The sequence below is a fragment of the Dictyostelium discoideum genome (assembly GCF_000004695.1).
Source record: "Dictyostelium discoideum AX4 chromosome 3 chromosome, whole genome shotgun sequence".
In the NCBI taxonomy this organism is placed as follows: domain Eukaryota; phylum Evosea; class Eumycetozoa; order Dictyosteliales; family Dictyosteliaceae; genus Dictyostelium; species Dictyostelium discoideum.
This window is the reverse complement of record NC_007089.4, coordinates 3,979,326-3,997,717: the sequence shown is the minus strand read 5'-3', so window position 1 is coordinate 3,997,717 and position 18,392 is coordinate 3,979,326. Positions and strand designations below refer to the sequence as shown.

Genomic DNA, 18,392 nt, shown 5'->3' with positions numbered 1-18,392 from the left:
TTTGAAAAATTAATAAATAAATAAATAAATAAATAAATAAATAAATAAATAAATAAATAAATAAATAAATAAATAAATAAATAAATAAATAAATAAATAAATAAATAAATAAATAATCAACAAATGAATTAATAAATAAAAAAAAAAAAAAAAAATTTTCGGTATCAAGGTGCAAATTCCGTTGTAAATCTTTAGAGTACTACTGGTGAAAGGATTGAAGTAAAGGCAGAGGTTAATAATTATTTAAAACAGGATTAAAATAATTTAATATTCACAAATAAACAAAAGATTTAATGGTGCGAAATAGTCCTTTTTTTAAATTTACTATAAAAATAAAAATAAATTATTTTTAAATAAAATTAAAATAGGTGCGATTTTTATTTTAAATAATTTATTATTACAATTGAAGTAATATTTAAAATATATATATGTGTAAATATTAACAACTACATGAACCTCCTGAACCTTTACCACCTTGACCATGTGGTCCATGACCATGGCCATGATTGTGTGATCCACCTTTTCCTCCACAACTACCACCACTTGATTTAGCTCCACCAGTTAAATCACCACAACCTCCACTACCACTACCACAACTACCACTACCGACAGTACATGAAATAGAATTTGAACCCATAATTGTTCCACTACCAAATGAAGCGAAAATAGATCTTGAACTTGTCATTGAACTTGACAATGATGAGATCGATGCTAATAATTTATTAATTTAATGAGTTTTTAAATTATTTTTTTTTAAAAAAAAAAGGTAAATAAAATTTTTTAAATACTTACAAAAGAGTGTCATTTTTTTATTTTATTTTGATTTGATTTGATTTGATTTATTTTGTATTTTGTATTATAAATAATTGGTATAATGAATAATAAAAAAAAAAAAACTTTTAATTTATACTTTTTTTTTTTTTTAAGAATATTAAATCAAATCACTTTTTTTATTATTTTTTTTTTTTTTTTAATTATTCTTATTATTCTTATTTGTAAATTAACCAATTTTTTACAAATAACAAAGTCTAAAAGGTTACCACAAAATTCAAATAAAACAAAATACTTTGTTATGTTATTTTATTTATTTTGTAATATTCATTTTTGACAGATTATACAAAAACGGATAAAATTATATAAAATTGAAATTTCTAATTGATAAACAAATTTGTTTTTATTCAGATATACCACATCACACAATTTTTTATTAAATTATTAAATAATTTATGAAATAAATAAAAACTAAACCCATCATATATAACAATACCCCCATTTCAATTAATTTTAATTTTTAACCTAAAAATAATAATTACCAACTTACAATTTTAATTTTATTTTGAAAAACATAAAAACCAACCATTTGAATAATTTTAATTTTTTATTAATAATAGAATTAAAAAGAAATAGTTTTTTTAAATAAATTAAATTAATATTTTAAACAATAATGAAAAAAAAAATATTTTATTAAACCTTTTAATATTTATTTTTAGTTTTTAATTTATTTTTAGTTTTTTGATTTCTAATTATTTATTTATAAATGATATCATCTTCTTTTCAAAATGCCATAGTGCATAGATAAATCTTTCCTTTCTCTGACATTTGATTTGAATTGATTCATTTTATTTGTTTAGAAATAATATTAATATGATGATTCTTTATGATATAGTGCATAGATAAATCTTTCCTTTCTCTATCATTTGATTGGTATTGATTCATATATTATATTATCTAGGTCATTATTGATGGAAACCATTTTTATTTGATAAAATTACTTTATAAAAAAGAATATTAAAGTTAGATTTAAATTGTTATATATTTTTTTTTAAAGTAATTCCCTTTTTTTTTTTTTATATTTTATACTATCAGCCAACTTTATCTGAACCATTTTTAATTGTTAGAGTTAGATTTATTTTCTATTTGTTATTTTTTTTTTTACATTTGTATAAATGATTATTTTTTTTTTTTTTCAATTTATACTCGATCATTTTTCAATTTTTTGAAATTAAAAAAGGGATTTTTACTATTTGTAGTAAAATCCAATGGCCATAAAAAAATTTCCAAATCTGGAAAATATTCAAAATAAGAAAATGGTAAAGGGGGTATTATTGCAATATAATCTTATTTTTTTCATAATAAAATTTAATTTTTATTTTTAGATTTATTGGTAAAAAAATAAAAAAAAAAAAAAATTGTTTGATAAAAAAAAATAAAAAAAAAATATTTTCTTTTTAATTTTGTATCCTTAGGGTATTAAATTATTTATTTATTTTTATTTCTATAAATTTCAAAAAAGTGAGTATCAAATTTTGTATCAGGCATAAATCTTTTTGGAAATTCAGTACAATTAACAGTGTAACCACGAGATTTCATTGAATGAATAAATTCAGGAATACCTCTTCTAACAGTTGCAGCTGTACTATAAAATATACCATTAGGTGTTAGACTTTGATGAATAATATTTGCTAAATGATCAACAATCTTTTCATCATAAATAACTTCACTTCCAATTACAATATCATAGTGAAATGGTTTTGGTGCTTTATCATTAACCCAATCTAATGCTTGAACAGTACATGCTTTTTTAATTTCTGGAATTCTAGAATTTATTTTTAAATTATCTTTTAATGCTGATACAAGCTATGAATAATAATAAAATTATAAATATTTTAATTATTAATTAGTTTTTAGATTTTAAAATATTAATTAGAGTTATTTACCTTTGGAGTATAATCAGTCATTAAAACAGATTTACAAATTAAACCAGCCATAAAACCAGCGACACCTAAACCTGAACCAAGTTCTAAAACTTCTTTACCTTGGAAAATTTGTTTATTCTCTAAAACCCATTTACCAAATCCAATACCAGCTTCCCATACTCTCCAACCTACAAATACTTCATCAAAATGTAATTGTTTCATTTCAATCATCCATTGGAATTGACCAGTTTGTTCACTATATTCTCCAACACCCACTTTTCTAACACTATAAGGTGCACATTTACGTAAACATTCAATTGTTGTTGAAGAATCATTTAATAAATCACTATCATAACTATTATTTAAAATCAATTCTAATCTGTGAATATAATCTAATGATCTCAAAATTTCATTTGTTTCCGTTTCTTTAACTGATAAATTCTTTAAAAATTTAACTAATAATATTATAATTTCTGTAAATTCATTATTTTCAACTTGATTTTCTTGATTTTCATTATATTGATCAATTAGCTCACTTAAAGCTTTAAATATACCTGTTTCTTCAATTTCTTTAAAATTACTTTCTATTTTTAAATTTGTTAGTAAATATTTATTATTATTAATGATATTTTTTTTTTTTTATTTTATTTTTGGTGGTTAAAATTTACTATTATTTATCCAATCATTTAATTTATTTAAGTTTGATAAAATTAAATTCCTATCATTAGATCTGAAAGAGTCATATTTTACAAGTTTATTAGTTTGAGCTATTTGTTTATTATTAGCTTTTTTCATTTTTTAAAAAAACGAAGCAATGAAATTATGAGAAATTAAAAAAAAAAAAAACGAAGAAACGGAAATATGAGAAATTATAATCGTTTTGGATAAAATTTATAAATAAAAAAATTAAAATTTGAATTTTTTTTAGTTATTTTATTTTGTGTGAGTTTCCGAAATAATTTTAAATTTTAAAATTAAAAACTAATTATTTAGGATTGTGAACAATCAATTGTGAAATAATTTTATATAAATTTTTGTTGTCATAAATTTAAAAATCATCAAAGGGGATGTAGCTCAGATGGTAGAGCGCTCGCTTAGCATGCGAGAGGTAAAGGGATCGATACCCTTCTTCTCCATTTTTATTTAAGTTTCAAATCAGTATAAGGGTTCAATTCTCAAACAATCGTCTCAATTTTTAGATAAGATAGATATCTATGATTGAAAAAGAATAACTAATTTACATCTTAATTAAAATTCATAAATAAAACTATTAATTATCAATTAAAGGAAATAAACAACAATTATTATATATTTTATATTTATTTATTTGAGAAACTCTCTAATTTTATCACGAGCTTTTGTTAATCGATTTGGTAAACCATTTATGTCAATGGTGCAAGATTTTGGTGAATTATAAATGAATTGAATGGAAACATTTAAAAGTTCGATTGATTCTCTTATGGCCAATTGATTCTTTATAAGATTATCAATTTGATCGACACCAATTTGTATTAAAATGGATCTCTTTGATATGATTAAACAACTATCCAAGAATTTATGAACATTTACTGTTGCACAAATTCCATTGTATGCAAATTTAAATTGAGAGCTTAATAATGAAAGTTGCTGAGGATCATTTGTAATGGTTACTTCATTATCGACACCAATGCTTGATTTTCCAAAAGATTTCAATTTGAATGATTCTTTTTTACTATAAACACCCAAAAGGAAAATCTCAGAGTAATATCTATAGAAACCAAGAAGATTATCACTTTGACCAACTTCACATTCTATTTTTAATAAATCTTTTAAATCTTCATAGCTATAAATATTATTATTATTATTTGATAATTCAAATTCGATATCACTTTCTTCAAATTCCTTAATTAAACCATTTTCAATTGCATATCTAATAAATAAAATAACTAAACCAATTGGTGAAATTGAAAAATTTTCAATTTTTTCTTTAATATTATTATTATTATTATAACTTATTGTTGTTGTTGTTGTAGTAGTTGAAGTTGTTGTTGTTGTTGTTGTTGTTGTTGTATTTTTATTTGAATTTAATAGTAATGATATATTTTTAATATGTTCAATTATAACTAATAAAGTTGGTACTAAAGATGGATGTTTAGTTATATATAAAGAAATTACTTTTGATTGATACCAACTATTTGAATTGAAATCAATGATAAACTTAATTTTTTTGAATTCAAATTCTAATATAGTTGATGTAATTTTAATAATTTCAAAGAGATTATTTGAGAATGATGATTCCAACTTTTCTTTTAATACCAATAAAAGTTTTTCATTTTCTATTTCATTCTCTAAAGGTTGTAGATATAAATAAAAACTTGGTATATTAGATTGTTCTACATCTTCTTCTTCTTGTTGTTGCTGTTGTTGTTGTTGTTGTTGTTGTTGTTGTTGTTGTTCTTCTTGTTGATGATTATTATTTTGTTGTTGACCAGAAAATAATAAATTAAAAATGAAATGATCATTTAGTTGATTTTCCAATAAATGATCATTTAAGATTTCTTTAATTTCATCAAATATTAAAAGTTTTTCTTGATAACCAAAAAGTAATGTATCTTTCATTTCTTTAGCAAAAGATAGAATACTTAAATTTAAAGGTTTTTTATCATTATGTTTTTGAGTTTCAAAATTATTAATTTCAGTAGTTTTTAATAAACCTTTAACTGATCTATAGAAACCTAAAGTTTTATCATTTTCAGGATCTGAATAAGAGATGAAATACCAAGCACAAACTTTCTTTTCAATTTCTGTATAGTTTTCATTGATTAATTCTTCCTCTTCTTCAATTTGTAACATTGATAAATTATTATTATTATTATTATTATTATTTGATTTCTTTCTAAATTCATTTAAGAAATTATGATAGAAAAGTTTTTGAATTGAATTATAGTTTGATTTGAAATGAGCTTTAGCTTCAATTGATAATTTTTCACTAAATTGTGGATCCATAAAACCAATTAAAAGATCTTCTTCACTTTGAGCACCAAATCTTCTAAGTATTGAATTGATTTTAGATTTATAATCCATATAGGTTGTAAAGTTTTCATGGTTTAGATACTCTTTGTATCCTTGGACCAATAAAGATTCATCGACTTTTGCCTCTGGTAAGAAGTCACCAAACCATAATAAATTCTCTGCAGAATCATAGATTTTACCAATAACACGATCACTGATATAATATTTTCTTTGATTGCCACCTTTATATTCAAAAGTGGAACCATTTTTAATTTTCATAAAGTGAGGATAACCTTTCTCTTTGAGTATTGATTTTACATCACGTGGAATTATACCATGAACAGAGGTTTTTACAGAGTCAACTTCGATTGCACATTGAATTGCAACTTTTATTGAGTTTATACTTGAAACTTTTTCAATATCAGAGATGGCTAAATGTGTATTTGAAATTGTACCTAATTTTGATTTATCAACATTTTTTAAATAAATATCCGATAGTTTAGTGGGAGTGTTATTGGTTGATTTTGTAGTTGTTGAAGTTGGAATGGTAATATCATTATCATCATTTTCATATTGATCATCATCACTATCTTCTTCACCAATGAGTGGATTTACAGTTTGTTCTTCACCTAAATAAGGTTCATGAGTTATTAAATCTTCTCTAATTAAAGTTTGATCATAAATTACGAAATATCTATCACCATCTAAATCTGATCCTGAACATTGTTTGAAATTTGGTACCATACCATTTGTTGAAAAGAATAATACATTTCTTTTACCATTGAGTGGTGGATGATCAATTGCTTTCAAGAATCTAACATCACCAGGATGATGACATGGATTCTTTAAAACTGCGACTCTACCAATTATAACCTTTGGTTTCATTAAATTATCGATTGGATCTAATTCTTCAACTTCAATATAGACAGTATCTTCTGGTAAAGTACCAGATGTATCACAAACACCCAATAGATTTCTACTCTCTTTTACTTCGATCCAACATTTATCTTGAATTTTAATTAACTTTGATTTATAAAGTTTTAAAAGAATACTTCTAATATAGTAATCATTGAATAGTTCATATTCTGTAATATGTTGAAAGAAATCACCTAAAAGTTCTTTTGAAAGATTAACATCAACCAATGTTTGAGCGTTTTGATTTAACTCCACCTCTAACATTTGAAGAAAAGTTGAATCTTCAACACCTGCATTCGATAATAATGTAATGGCTTGTCTATTGAGTTTACATCTACTTGTAGTTGATGCCGATACGATTTCCAATGTTTTATGTTCTTCATCTAATTGACCACTTTTGTAATCCAATTCGAATTTACTCATACTTGGTCTAATTTGAAGTGACATTTCATCTATATTTTCATTTAATACTAAAACACCTTTTGAACCACCAAGTCTAATTTGATAGGCACAAGTACTTGAGTTGTAATTATTTTGTTGATTAATTAATTCCACTAATTTAGAACCAATGAAACCACAACCTTCTGTAAAATTATGACCTTCCTTTGAGATAATATCAGGTATCATTTCAATTTTATAGATAACTTGAGATTTTAAAGTGGTGGAAAATAATAAACAAAGATTTCTAAATACTTTTATCATTTGAAGTGATTCATATTTTATACCACTCCAATTTAATGCCGATTTTTCATTGGTAACTTTATCTTCCAATACAAACCATGCTGAATAATTTCTAACTTGAGATTGAGAACAACCAATGAAAAAGTATTTCTTACCAGATCCTTGAATGATTTCAATACCATTATTAAAGATTCTTTCAATTGTTTTTGTTAATGGTGAACTTTTATTTAAACCTCTAAATGGTTCTAAATTTTCATCTGTAAAATTGAATAAAATGAATTTCTCTGGTGAAAATTTACGTAAAATTCTATTACCCAATGTTAATCTTGGTGGTTTTAATACAATTCTTGATGGTGTTACAAATATTTCATTAATTAATACCCAACCATTATTTGATTGTATTGGTTTATCTTTATATAATTCTTCAATAATATTATAATTTCCATTATTATTATCATTAATATCACCACTATCAATATTATTAAAATTACCATTTAAAGAAATTACTTTTTTAAATAATTTTGAATAATCAAAGAATTTTGTTTTCTTTGTTGATGCAACACCAATAATATATCTTGCTTCTTCAATTCTATTTGATTTTAATAAATCAATAATTTGATTTACAAAATCTTGATTTATAATTCTACCAAAGGATCTTTCTGAATTTAATGAATTAATTAAGTAATAAATTTCTTCATTATTAATATTTTGAAAATTTAATTCATTACCATTATTAATATTATTTATATTATTACCATTATTATTATTATTATTATTAATAATAATATTATTACTATTAATATTTTTATTAGTATTGTTATTATTATTATTATTATTATTTTCATTATTATTAACATTTCTAAATAAATATAAATCAAAACCAATATATTTTAATTGTGATAGTAATCTATTAACTTTTTCAAAATTTAAATTAATTGTGAATTTATAAACAAAAGATCTACCAAAATTTTTATTTTCAATTTCTATTTCATCTGTAAAGGTTCTCTTTGATTTACAATCATATTTTACTCTAACCAATGTTATAGGTCTAATAACCAAGAAATAAAAGTCATAAGAGTTTGTTAACTTTGAACTACCCGTTCTAATTAAAGTTGGGGGAGTGTATAGACAATATTGTTCAACATCACGACATGACATATGATGAAGATAATAAATATTACCACTACTATTTTGAACACTCTTAAATACTATATGATCTTTTCTAATGATAATTGATTCGATATTAGAATTGAAATGATCGACTTTATTGAATTGTAATGGTGGTGAATTTAAAATATTACCAAATTCAAATTTAGTTTTTGCCTCTGATGGTCTAGAGGTCTCTTTAACCAATTCAAAGGTATTGTTAATCTCTTGTTCATTATCTAATTCTATTGCATCAATATAATGACTATAATTTATCCAATATCCAAATCTCTTTGATAAATAAATTGTAAACTTGTTGATAAGTGTATCTTTTTCTGTTGAATCAACTTTAATATTTAACAATAAGAATTTAGATAAATAAGGTTCATGAAATTCATTACCTTTCTTTTCAATTGAACAAATTACTAATGGTCCATTCTTTAATTTAATTGCTTCATCACGATCACTATTATTATCACTGTTACTATTATTATCACTGTCACTGTCACCGTCACTATCACTATCACTGTCACTATCATTTTCATCATCATCATCACTATCATCATCTATATCAGCAGCTTCTTTTGAACATTTTATATTATATTTAAAACAATACTCTTTGAATGATTCATATTCATTCTCTTTAATATGGAAAATTGGTAAGAAAAAAGTTTGATAATCATAAATACTATTTTCTTCATCTGTTACAACTCCACTTGATGATGTTGATAAAGAAGGTGATAATGATGAAGATGATAAAGAAGAAACCATTGAAATTGAATTATTTGACGATGATGATGAAGATGAAGATGTTGAAGATGATGAAGTAGATAATTCTTTTTGTCTCATTCTATCAGTCATTATATCAATTAATGATCTATTTATAATGATTTCACTTTTAATTAAATCCTCTAATCTTAAACGTTGATCTTGTTCAAGAATTAATGTAAATGATGAACAAGTTCTATCTCTACCACGACGTTGAATTAATGATTTTAAACTATAAAGATTATCAAAACAAATTACAGAATTACATTCTTTAATATCTATACCTTCCTCTAATACATTTGTTGATACCAATACTTGACAAACACCTTCTTTAAATTGTTGAATGATTTGTTGTTGTTCACTATGTTTCATACCATTTCTACCATTATGACCATAGATTAATTTTGGATTTAATTTTGAGATTTCCTTCTCACTAATTAATAGATTTAATAATTTTTTACCAGTATCTCTGGTTTCAACAAATACAATACAATTTATTTTATCATTTATATTATTTTCTTTAATTTCAATACTTAATAATTTTAATAATGATTTAAATTTATTGGTTTTCATTTCAATACCATCATCTTCATCTTCTTTTTCCTCTTCTTCTTCTTCTTCTTGTTGTTGTTGATTTTCTTCTGAATCATAATCTATTAATTGTTGATAAATTATACCATTTACAAAACCATCAGTAATTGAAGTTAAACATTGTTGTGGTCCTTCAATTGATAATGTTGTTAAACTATTACATAAATTAACGATTGTAGCATATTCACTTGAATCTCTTTCTGAAGTTAATTTTGGTTTTAAACTTGATAATGATTGAATGAATTTTAAAATTGGAAGTTCAATTTGTTCCAATTTTACATCTTTATGACCATTTTTCTTTGAGAGATATCTAGTTTTATCAATGATTAATTTTGAAATGATTGAAGTTAATTTAGTTTGTTGAATAGATGGTTCATAAATTTCAAAATTAGGTGATTGATGATGATGATGTTGTTGTTGTTGTTGTTGTTGTTGTTGTTGTTGATCTTTAAATATTTCAATTAATGGACAATAGATTTTTGATAACATTATATCTTCCAACTTTTTAATTTCATTGGTTGCTCTTTCAGTGGTATAATTTGAAGCGTTCTTTAAAACCGATGCAGTTAAACCAAGGATTCTTGGTCTAAATGGTGGATCTAAATTTTTAACTAAAGACATGATCTTGCAATAATTATCCAAACCAGTAGCATTATGAACTTCATCGAAAATTATGAAATGAAAATTATCAATTCTAATTTTATTCTTATTAATTAAATTCATTAAAATCTGTGGCGTTGCAACAACTATATCATAGTTTTTCTTTTTAGTTTGAAATGATAAATCGTCTCCACTTAAAACCATTACTCTCTTATCAGTTAAATTCTTTATCGTCTCGGTTTGTTGTTTTCCTAATAAAATATTATTTACTAAAAATAATGCAACTTTATCATTATTTTTTTTTTCATTTATTTCAAACATTTTTAAAAATGTTAAAATTGATACTAAAGTTTTACCAGTACCTATAAATTTAAATAAATTTAAATAATAAAAAAAAAAAACCATTAAATAAATTAGTATACCTAAACTAAAAATAAAAATAAAATGAAATAATAATAATACATACCAGTTGGTAAAACTAAAATCGTATTTCTACTAATACATTGATTGAATGCATCTTCTTGATATTGACGAGGTTTTACATTGTTTTTTAAAATTGGTATATTATTATTGTTATTATTATAATTTGACATAAATAAATAAAAAAATATATATATATAAAAAATAGAAAACCAAAAAATTGATATTTATATAATCATATATATACACAAATACAAACTTGCTTTGTTTTAAAATTTTGTTTCAAAAAAATAAAAAATTAATTTTTCAAAAATTTTTGTTCAAAAAAAAAAAATTAAAAATAAAAAATAAAAATAAAAAATTAAAAATTAAAAATAAAAAATTAAAAATAAAAAAAACATTTGTTTTAACACTGTTCTCTTTTTTGGGAATTTAAAAAATGAAATAAATTAAAAAAAAAAAAAAAAAACAAAACATATTTTAAAAGTAATAAATCTTTATTAAATTTTCCAAAAATGGGTTACAAAAAAAATGGGTTACAAAAAAAAAAAAAAAAAAAATACTCCCTTTTTTTATTTTTATTAATAAATTTATAAATATAGTTCGACATCACCGATTGTTTCTTTCATATCTGAAAACAAATGAAATACTGGAATAGGTTTTTAATTCGGTAATGAAATTTTTATTTATATTTTTATTTTTATTTTTGGAAAGGTTTCAAATTAACTTCCAAAAAATAAAAACAGGGCCAAAATAAGTTATTATCGAAATTGGTAATTTATTTCCAATACTACTACTACTATTACTTTCATTTTGATGATTTTCATGATTAACTTCGGTAGTAATATTTTGAGTTGGTGTTAAATTATGTTTACTATCATCAATAATATTCCTTGTATTATTATCACTGCTACTACTGCTACTGCTACCACTACCACTACTACTACTAATACTATCACTACTACCACTCTCTTCGTCACTAAATAAAGTTAATTTATCAGAACTATCTACATTTTCAGAATCATCCAAATATGGATAAAAATCTGCATTAAAATAAATATATTTTGATGAATTTGAAGTTATTGAAATTATAGAATAAATATCATTATCAATAACTCTATTATCACTACTATCACTATTATTAGTATTATTTATATTATTTGTATTATTAAAAATTTCAACAATTGAAGTATTAAAAGTTGTAAATTTTTGAGAAAATAAACCAAAATTATAAAGATTAATTCTTAATTTTTGAGTACCAATTGACATTTTAATACTTGTTGTACCATTAATGTATTGACCATCATCATTTTCATCAATTTTATTATTATTATTATTATCATTGACAATTGTACTTAATTTACCACCAAATGATTTCTTTGATTTTATCATTGGATAAATGAATAATGTTAATTTATTAGTTGGTGAAATTGGTATGAAATTATTAATTATTACACTCAATGCAAATGAATCTTTTAATTCATTAATATATTGATTATAGAAACTTTTAGTTTGATTAGATTGATAATGAGTTAGAGTGATGTCACAATTGAATGAATGATCTGACGAAGATATTAATGTATTGGTTCTGTATCTGTAAACTTGTAAATCTGGTCCTTTTATACTCCCATATTGAATAGAGGGCGTTAATAAATAAGTGTTAAGAATTATATCATTCTTAGTATACTCTTTTAATACTAATCCAAAACTAGTGTTAAAATTAATATTTTCAATTTCAGGAATTTTAAAAATATTTAATTTTGTTGATGTGTAAACTTTAGGTTTATCAACTAACTCTATCATAGATTCGCCAGTGATTATGGAGCAATCTTTACCAGACCATGGTTCATTACATACACATTCTGTACTATTTTTAATGCATATTCCATGCCCATTACAAACATCAATTCCTAAACAATTTTCATTTAAAAAGTAAATCTCCTTCTCAACAGAATTAATTGGTGTTGTAACTTTAATTTTTGATTGCTTTGGATTTGGTGGTTGTAAAGTTACTTCAAAACTTGAATTACTCCATTCACTTATTTTATATGGTTTACCATCGATTTCAACTTTAACATCTTGTAATTTCTCTCCAAAAAATCTACCAAACACTGATAATTTATTATCATTTCTAGTTAATGGTTCAATATAATTGATTAATGGTCTATCAGAATCTTTTTAAATAAAATAAATAAAAATAAAAAATTAATTAAATTATTATTATTAATATTTTTTTTTTTTCTATTATTACTTACAAATAGAATTTATTAAAAAATTTAAAATTATTAAAACTAGTAATTTATTTTTTTTGATCATTTTATTACAAAATATAATTTTTATTGTTTTGTTTTTATTTTGTTTTTGTGTTTTTGTGTTTTTGTTTAAAAATAAATTTTTTTTTTTTATTTTTTTTTATTTTCCAGAAAGAAATAAAAAATAAAATAATTTTAAAATAAAAAATAAAATATAAATAATAAAAATTAAATAAATAATTAGAAAGAGAATAAAAATTATTTTAATATTTTAATATAAATTGTCAAATAATACTGCTGCTTATTCTAAAATTAATATACCTAAATAAACTTTAAGACATTACACCCCCCCCACACATCATATTTTTTTTTTTTTTTTTTTTTACAAATGTAAATACAAAAGGTGGGGTGAAGAATTAGAATTTCTTTTTAAATGATTGGAATTTTACAAACTAATAAATTTTTTAAAAAAAAAAAAAACATTTTATTTTTTATAAATATATATTTGGATTTGAAAAAAATAAAATAATAAATGTATTTAGAAATAAAATTAGTTAAATTATTGTTAATTTCAACCACTTTTAAAAAAAGTAAAAAAAAAAATTAAAAGAAAAAAAAAAAAACAATTACAAATAATTACAAATAATTATAAAAATAAATAATAAAATTTTAATCTTATTTTATTTTTATTTTATTTTTCGCCAATACCAATAAAACAATTCCATTCAGATAAATAATTACCATTTTCATCTTTTTTATATAATGAATTTGCAATTGATTTAAAAGTTTCTTTAAATTTATCAATATTTTCATAATTTATTAATTTAAAGAAATCATCAACAATTGGATTTTTAGGTGATAATAATGGTTCTAAATCATTGATTTTAATTATATGTTTAACACTATGAATTACAACATTTTTAAAACCAGCTTGTTCCAATTCACTCTTAAACAAAACTTTATCATCTAATGATAAAGCTGGTTGTTTTGATGTTAATTTCAAACCACCACCACTACCACTTGTTACTTGTTCATAAGTTTTCTCTAATAATGAGGGTAAGAAAGCATCAGATTGCCAACTACCAATTGAAGTACGTGATTGATTATTTGATTTTAAAATTCTATACATCTCTTTCATACCTGATAACCTATCAGGGAAATAAATTAAACCAAACATTGAAAAACAGTAATCGAATGATTCAGATTCGATCTCTACCATATTTTGACCATCAACAATTAGAGTTTTAACATTTTTAATATTATTTTTATTTTGCTCAATTATTAAATTCAATGAATCAATCATACATTTTGAATAATCAGTTGCAACAATCTCTGAATTTGGGAATTGTCTACTTGCTGGAATTGTTAAATTACCAACACCTGCTGCAATATCTAATATTCTTATCTTTTCATTCAATTTCTCTTTTGGAATCGTTAAATTTAGTGCATCAATTGAAAATGGTTCTGTTGGTCCACCAATTTTTAAAAGTGTTGAATCTGATAATTTATCCCAACCTTCTGATTTATATGATGAAAATGTTGAATTAATTGACATAATAATATAATTATATTTATAAATTAAAAAAAAATAAAAAAATAAAAAAATAAAAAAATAAAAAAAAAAATTCTATTTAAAAAAAAAAAAAAAAAAAAAAAAAAAAAAATTTAATTCTAGAACAGTGTTCATTCACACCACGCATACCCACACACATATACACCCCACCACGATAAATTAATTTTATTTTTTTTTATTTTTTATTTTTTATTTTAATTTTAATTTTTAATTCTATAATTTTTCACCAATACCAATATAAGAATTCCATGGAACAATATGAAAACCATTTTCATTTTTTGGAAATAATTCTAAGACTAGGTTAATAAAAGTTTCTTTAAATTTATTAATATTATCATCACCAATAAGTTTAAAGAAATCATCAACAACTGGGTTTTCGGGTCTAAGATAATTTGATAAACTTTCAGTTGTTACCTCTAATGGATGACCAATACTGTGAATTTCAACATTTTTAAAACCAGCTTGTTCCAATTCACTCTTGAATAAAACTTTATCATCTAATGATAAAGCTGGTTGTTTTGATGTCAATTTCAAACCACCACTACTACCAACTGTTACTTTTTCATAAGTTTTCTCTAATACCATTGGTAAGAAAGCATCAGATTGCCAACTACCAATTGAAACTTTTGAATTATTATTTGATTTTAATAATCTGTACATCTCTTTAAGACTTTTTAATCTATCAGGGAAATAAATCAAACCAAACATTGAAAAACAGTAATCGAATGATTCAGATTGTAGCTCTGGCATACTTTGGCCATCCATTACTTTGGCAGTGACATTCTTTATTTGGTTTCCTTGAATTGAATAATTTAATGAATCAATCATACATTTTGAAATATCTGTTGCAATAATTTCACTATTTGGATAATTAGTTGATGCATAAATTGATAAAACACCAAACCCAGCCCCAACATCCAATATCTTTATATTTTCATTGATTTTACATTTTGGAATCGTTAAATTTAATGCATCAATCGAAAAATCTAATGTCATACCACCTGGTTTTAAAATTTTAATTTCTCCAATTTTATTCCAAGATTCTGCTAAATATGATGAAAATGTTGTTTGTATCATTTTTTTTTTTTTATTTTAATTAATATGGATGGTGAAATATAAAATAAAAAATAAAAACAAAAAAAAAAATAACGTTTTGAATTTTTTTTTTTTTTTTTTTTTTTTTTTTTTTTTTATTTTAATCAGAAAAAACAAAAATAAAAATAAAAAAATAAATAATAAAAAAAAAAAAAAAAAAATTAAAATAAATAAAATACTTAATTTAAAATCCAATAATTATTTCAGATTACTTTTTTTTTTTTTTTTTTTTTTTTTTTTTTTTTTTTTTTATTTTATGTTTTTGTTCTATTTATTATTTTATATATTAGGATCAGGATTGGGAGGGGTATTACTACATTATTGACATAAAATGTTTTTTTTTTTTTTTTTTATTTATTATTTATTATTATTATTATTATTTTCAAGAGATTAATAAACCAAATTAATTAATTTTATGGAGCATAAACTCTCTTTGAACTAAATGATTTGTTTTTTCAACTAAATCTAATAATGAAGTAATATTATTTGCCCAAGCATTCAAAACTTTATTTGGATCATTGGTTGTGGTGAATGTTGCAATACCAGCTGGTCTATCAATCTTTGCAAAGATAGTTTTATTTGAAACTAAATCTGAAACGAATTTTTCTGATTCCTAAAAAAAAAAAAAAAAAATAACAATTAATAATCTATTATTATTATTTTTATTATCATTATTTATATATTTAATATACTACTTACATCTAAAGAAAGATCCAATAACTCTGCAAGTCTTGCAGTTGAAATCTTTTGATAATAAGTTGAAATAACACGAATATTCTAAATATTTTTTTAAAAAAAAAAAAAAAGTTAAATTAGTATCAATAGTTTATCTTTCAATTAAAAAAAAAAAAAAAAAAAATTAAAAACATACATGTTCAATAACTCTCTTACGTAAATCTTCCCATGCATTTGGTTCAGTTTTGAAAACTGTTTGTGAATCTAATTCTGGTTTATTAAGTTCAAAGAATGTACTCCATCTAATTAATTCTAATGTCTTAAATTGATTTAATAAATCTCTGTTTTTTTTTTTTTTTTTAAAATAAAATAAAATAAAATGTTAATAAACAAATAATTTTTTTTTTTTTTTTTTTTTATTATTATTATTACTTACTTATAATTTTGAATATCAGTTAATGGTTTAAATTCATAAACTCTATTTAAGAGATCAGATTGTTCATTTGAAGAAGCAGAGAGAATTACATAGATACAAATGTATTTAAGTGTTTGAAGTAATTGAGGTGTATCTTTTTCAACGGAAGGAGTATCATAGATTGAGAGATAACAACGTGCAATCTCAATATAATTTGCACTATGAGAAAAGTAACGGATCATTTGTTTGAAATAATCGATTTTAAGATCTTGATTCTCATCTTCAGCCAAAGTTTTTCTATTAACTTTGTTACCTATCAATTGTGCTCTAATAAAATCTTTATTATTCATACAAATACGCATTTGATCAATAAAGAATGTAATCTTTTCTCTCTTTTCCATTGTACCATAGGTTTCAACTTGTAAATCTTGGAGAATTTTTGCTGCTGATGCAATATCACCTTCATCCTCTTTAATTTTTGATAATGTTTTTGTTAATCTTGCTCTTTCATTTTCAACAAAAATCTAATTTAAAAATAATAATAATAATTAGAATATATAAAACTCCTATTATATAATTTAAATATATGTATATATTACTTTTCCATCTGAAATTGTTCTAAGAGTATCAATTAATTCTAATTTTTGTTTCATATCAGTAATTTGATCGACATATACCATTGATTCTTGAACGATAGCTTTGATGGCTGGTCTGAGTTGACCTCTTCTCTTTGATAATAATACTAATTTCTCATTTACTAAATCTAATCTTCCAGCTTCATAACATAATTTAATAATTTCAGCTGCAATCTTTGATGTTGATGGTGAATCCTCTGCTTGACGACATTGTTTTTCTGTTATTAATAAATTTTCAATTGCTTCAATTAATTTGCCACTCTAAATAATAATAATAATAATAATAAAAATATATAATATACATATAAGTATGTGAAAAATTGATTGTGATTATTATGATGATCAATATTGTTATTATTTACTTTTGCGAGTTCTCTATTTTCTTTACATGATTTATCAGCAATTGGAGATAAATCTTGCTCCATTTTATCTTTGGTTTTGCTTGAAACTGCTGGTTCTAATCCAATTGTCATTTTATATTTAAATGTTATATATATATATATAAATAAGTTATGTGAGTGAAGTTAAAAAATTAATAAAAAAAAAAAAATAAAAAAAAAAAATTTGAAAAAAAATTTAATTTAAAAATTTTATTTTTTTTATTTTTTTTTTAATTTTTTTAATTTTTTTTTTTTTTTTGTGAACATCAAGAATTTTTTTAAACACCAAAAAAATTTATTTTTTTTTTTTTTTTTTTCTTTTTTTTCCCTATATAAATTAATCAAATTTGATTGTTTACTATTAGTCTAATTAGATTGGTTAAAAAAAATTTATTAATAAAATTAATTTATTTACCTATTGCCAAAAAAAAAAAAAAATAAAAAAAAAATATTTTCGCAAACACAAAAAAAAAAAAAAAAAAAAAAATTTTTTGATTAAATTAATTATTATTTTTAAAAAAAATGATTGTGGGGTATAACATTTTAATTATAATATTTA

At 22.0% G+C, this 18,392-nt stretch overlaps 7 protein-coding genes and 1 non-coding gene across 8 annotated transcripts; 1 reads left to right on the top strand and 7 right to left on the bottom strand.

Annotated features, from left to right (window-relative positions):
* Positions 1-439: 439 nt before the first annotated feature.
* On the bottom strand, positions 440-805 carry DDB_G0281295 (coiled-coil family protein; the record flags this gene model as incomplete). Its single annotated transcript, XM_635700.1, has 2 exons — positions 440-711; positions 793-805. The coding sequence occupies 2 exons, from the start codon at positions 803-805 to the stop codon at positions 440-442; spliced, it is 285 nt and encodes a 94-aa protein (XP_640792.1).
* A 1,454-nt stretch (positions 806-2,259) lies between these two features.
* On the bottom strand, positions 2,260-3,491 carry DDB_G0281059 (methyltransferase type 12 domain-containing protein; the record flags this gene model as incomplete). The annotated part of the gene is made up of 3 exons (XM_635699.1): positions 2,260-2,637; positions 2,718-3,280; positions 3,365-3,491. The coding sequence occupies 3 exons, from the start codon at positions 3,489-3,491 to the stop codon at positions 2,260-2,262; spliced, it is 1,068 nt and encodes a 355-aa protein (XP_640791.1).
* A 268-nt stretch (positions 3,492-3,759) lies between these two features.
* Positions 3,760-3,832, top strand: tRNA-Ala-AGC-7. Its single transcript has one exon. It is a non-coding gene; the product is annotated as a tRNA-Ala (tRNA).
* Positions 3,833-4,019: 187 nt separating this feature from the next.
* rrpC (RNA-directed RNA polymerase) lies at positions 4,020-10,981 on the bottom strand (the record flags this gene model as incomplete). Its single annotated transcript, XM_635698.1, has 2 exons — positions 4,020-10,750; positions 10,855-10,981. The coding sequence occupies 2 exons, from the start codon at positions 10,979-10,981 to the stop codon at positions 4,020-4,022; spliced, it is 6,858 nt and encodes a 2,285-aa protein (XP_640790.1).
* A 544-nt stretch (positions 10,982-11,525) lies between these two features.
* On the bottom strand, positions 11,526-13,124 carry DDB_G0281057 (hypothetical protein; the record flags this gene model as incomplete). The annotated part of the gene is made up of 2 exons (XM_635697.1): positions 11,526-12,982; positions 13,064-13,124. The coding sequence occupies 2 exons, from the start codon at positions 13,122-13,124 to the stop codon at positions 11,526-11,528; spliced, it is 1,518 nt and encodes a 505-aa protein (XP_640789.1).
* Positions 13,125-13,751: 627 nt separating this feature from the next.
* On the bottom strand, positions 13,752-14,615 carry DDB_G0281055 (hypothetical protein; the record flags this gene model as incomplete). Its single annotated transcript, XM_635696.1, has 1 exon — positions 13,752-14,615. One exon carries the CDS (start codon positions 14,613-14,615, stop codon positions 13,752-13,754), a length of 864 nt encoding a protein of 287 aa, XP_640788.1.
* Positions 14,616-14,846: 231 nt separating this feature from the next.
* On the bottom strand, positions 14,847-15,710 carry DDB_G0281053 (hypothetical protein; the record flags this gene model as incomplete). Its single annotated transcript, XM_635695.1, has 1 exon — positions 14,847-15,710. The coding sequence occupies one exon, from the start codon at positions 15,708-15,710 to the stop codon at positions 14,847-14,849; it is 864 nt and encodes a 287-aa protein (XP_640787.1).
* Positions 15,711-16,131: 421 nt separating this feature from the next.
* On the bottom strand, positions 16,132-17,926 carry psmD12 (26S proteasome non-ATPase regulatory subunit 12; the record flags this gene model as incomplete). The annotated part of the gene is made up of 6 exons (XM_635694.1): positions 16,132-16,341; positions 16,428-16,505; positions 16,600-16,744; positions 16,840-17,342; positions 17,418-17,714; positions 17,816-17,926. The coding sequence occupies 6 exons, from the start codon at positions 17,924-17,926 to the stop codon at positions 16,132-16,134; spliced, it is 1,344 nt and encodes a 447-aa protein (XP_640786.1).
* Between the last annotated feature and the right edge of the window lie 466 nt (positions 17,927-18,392).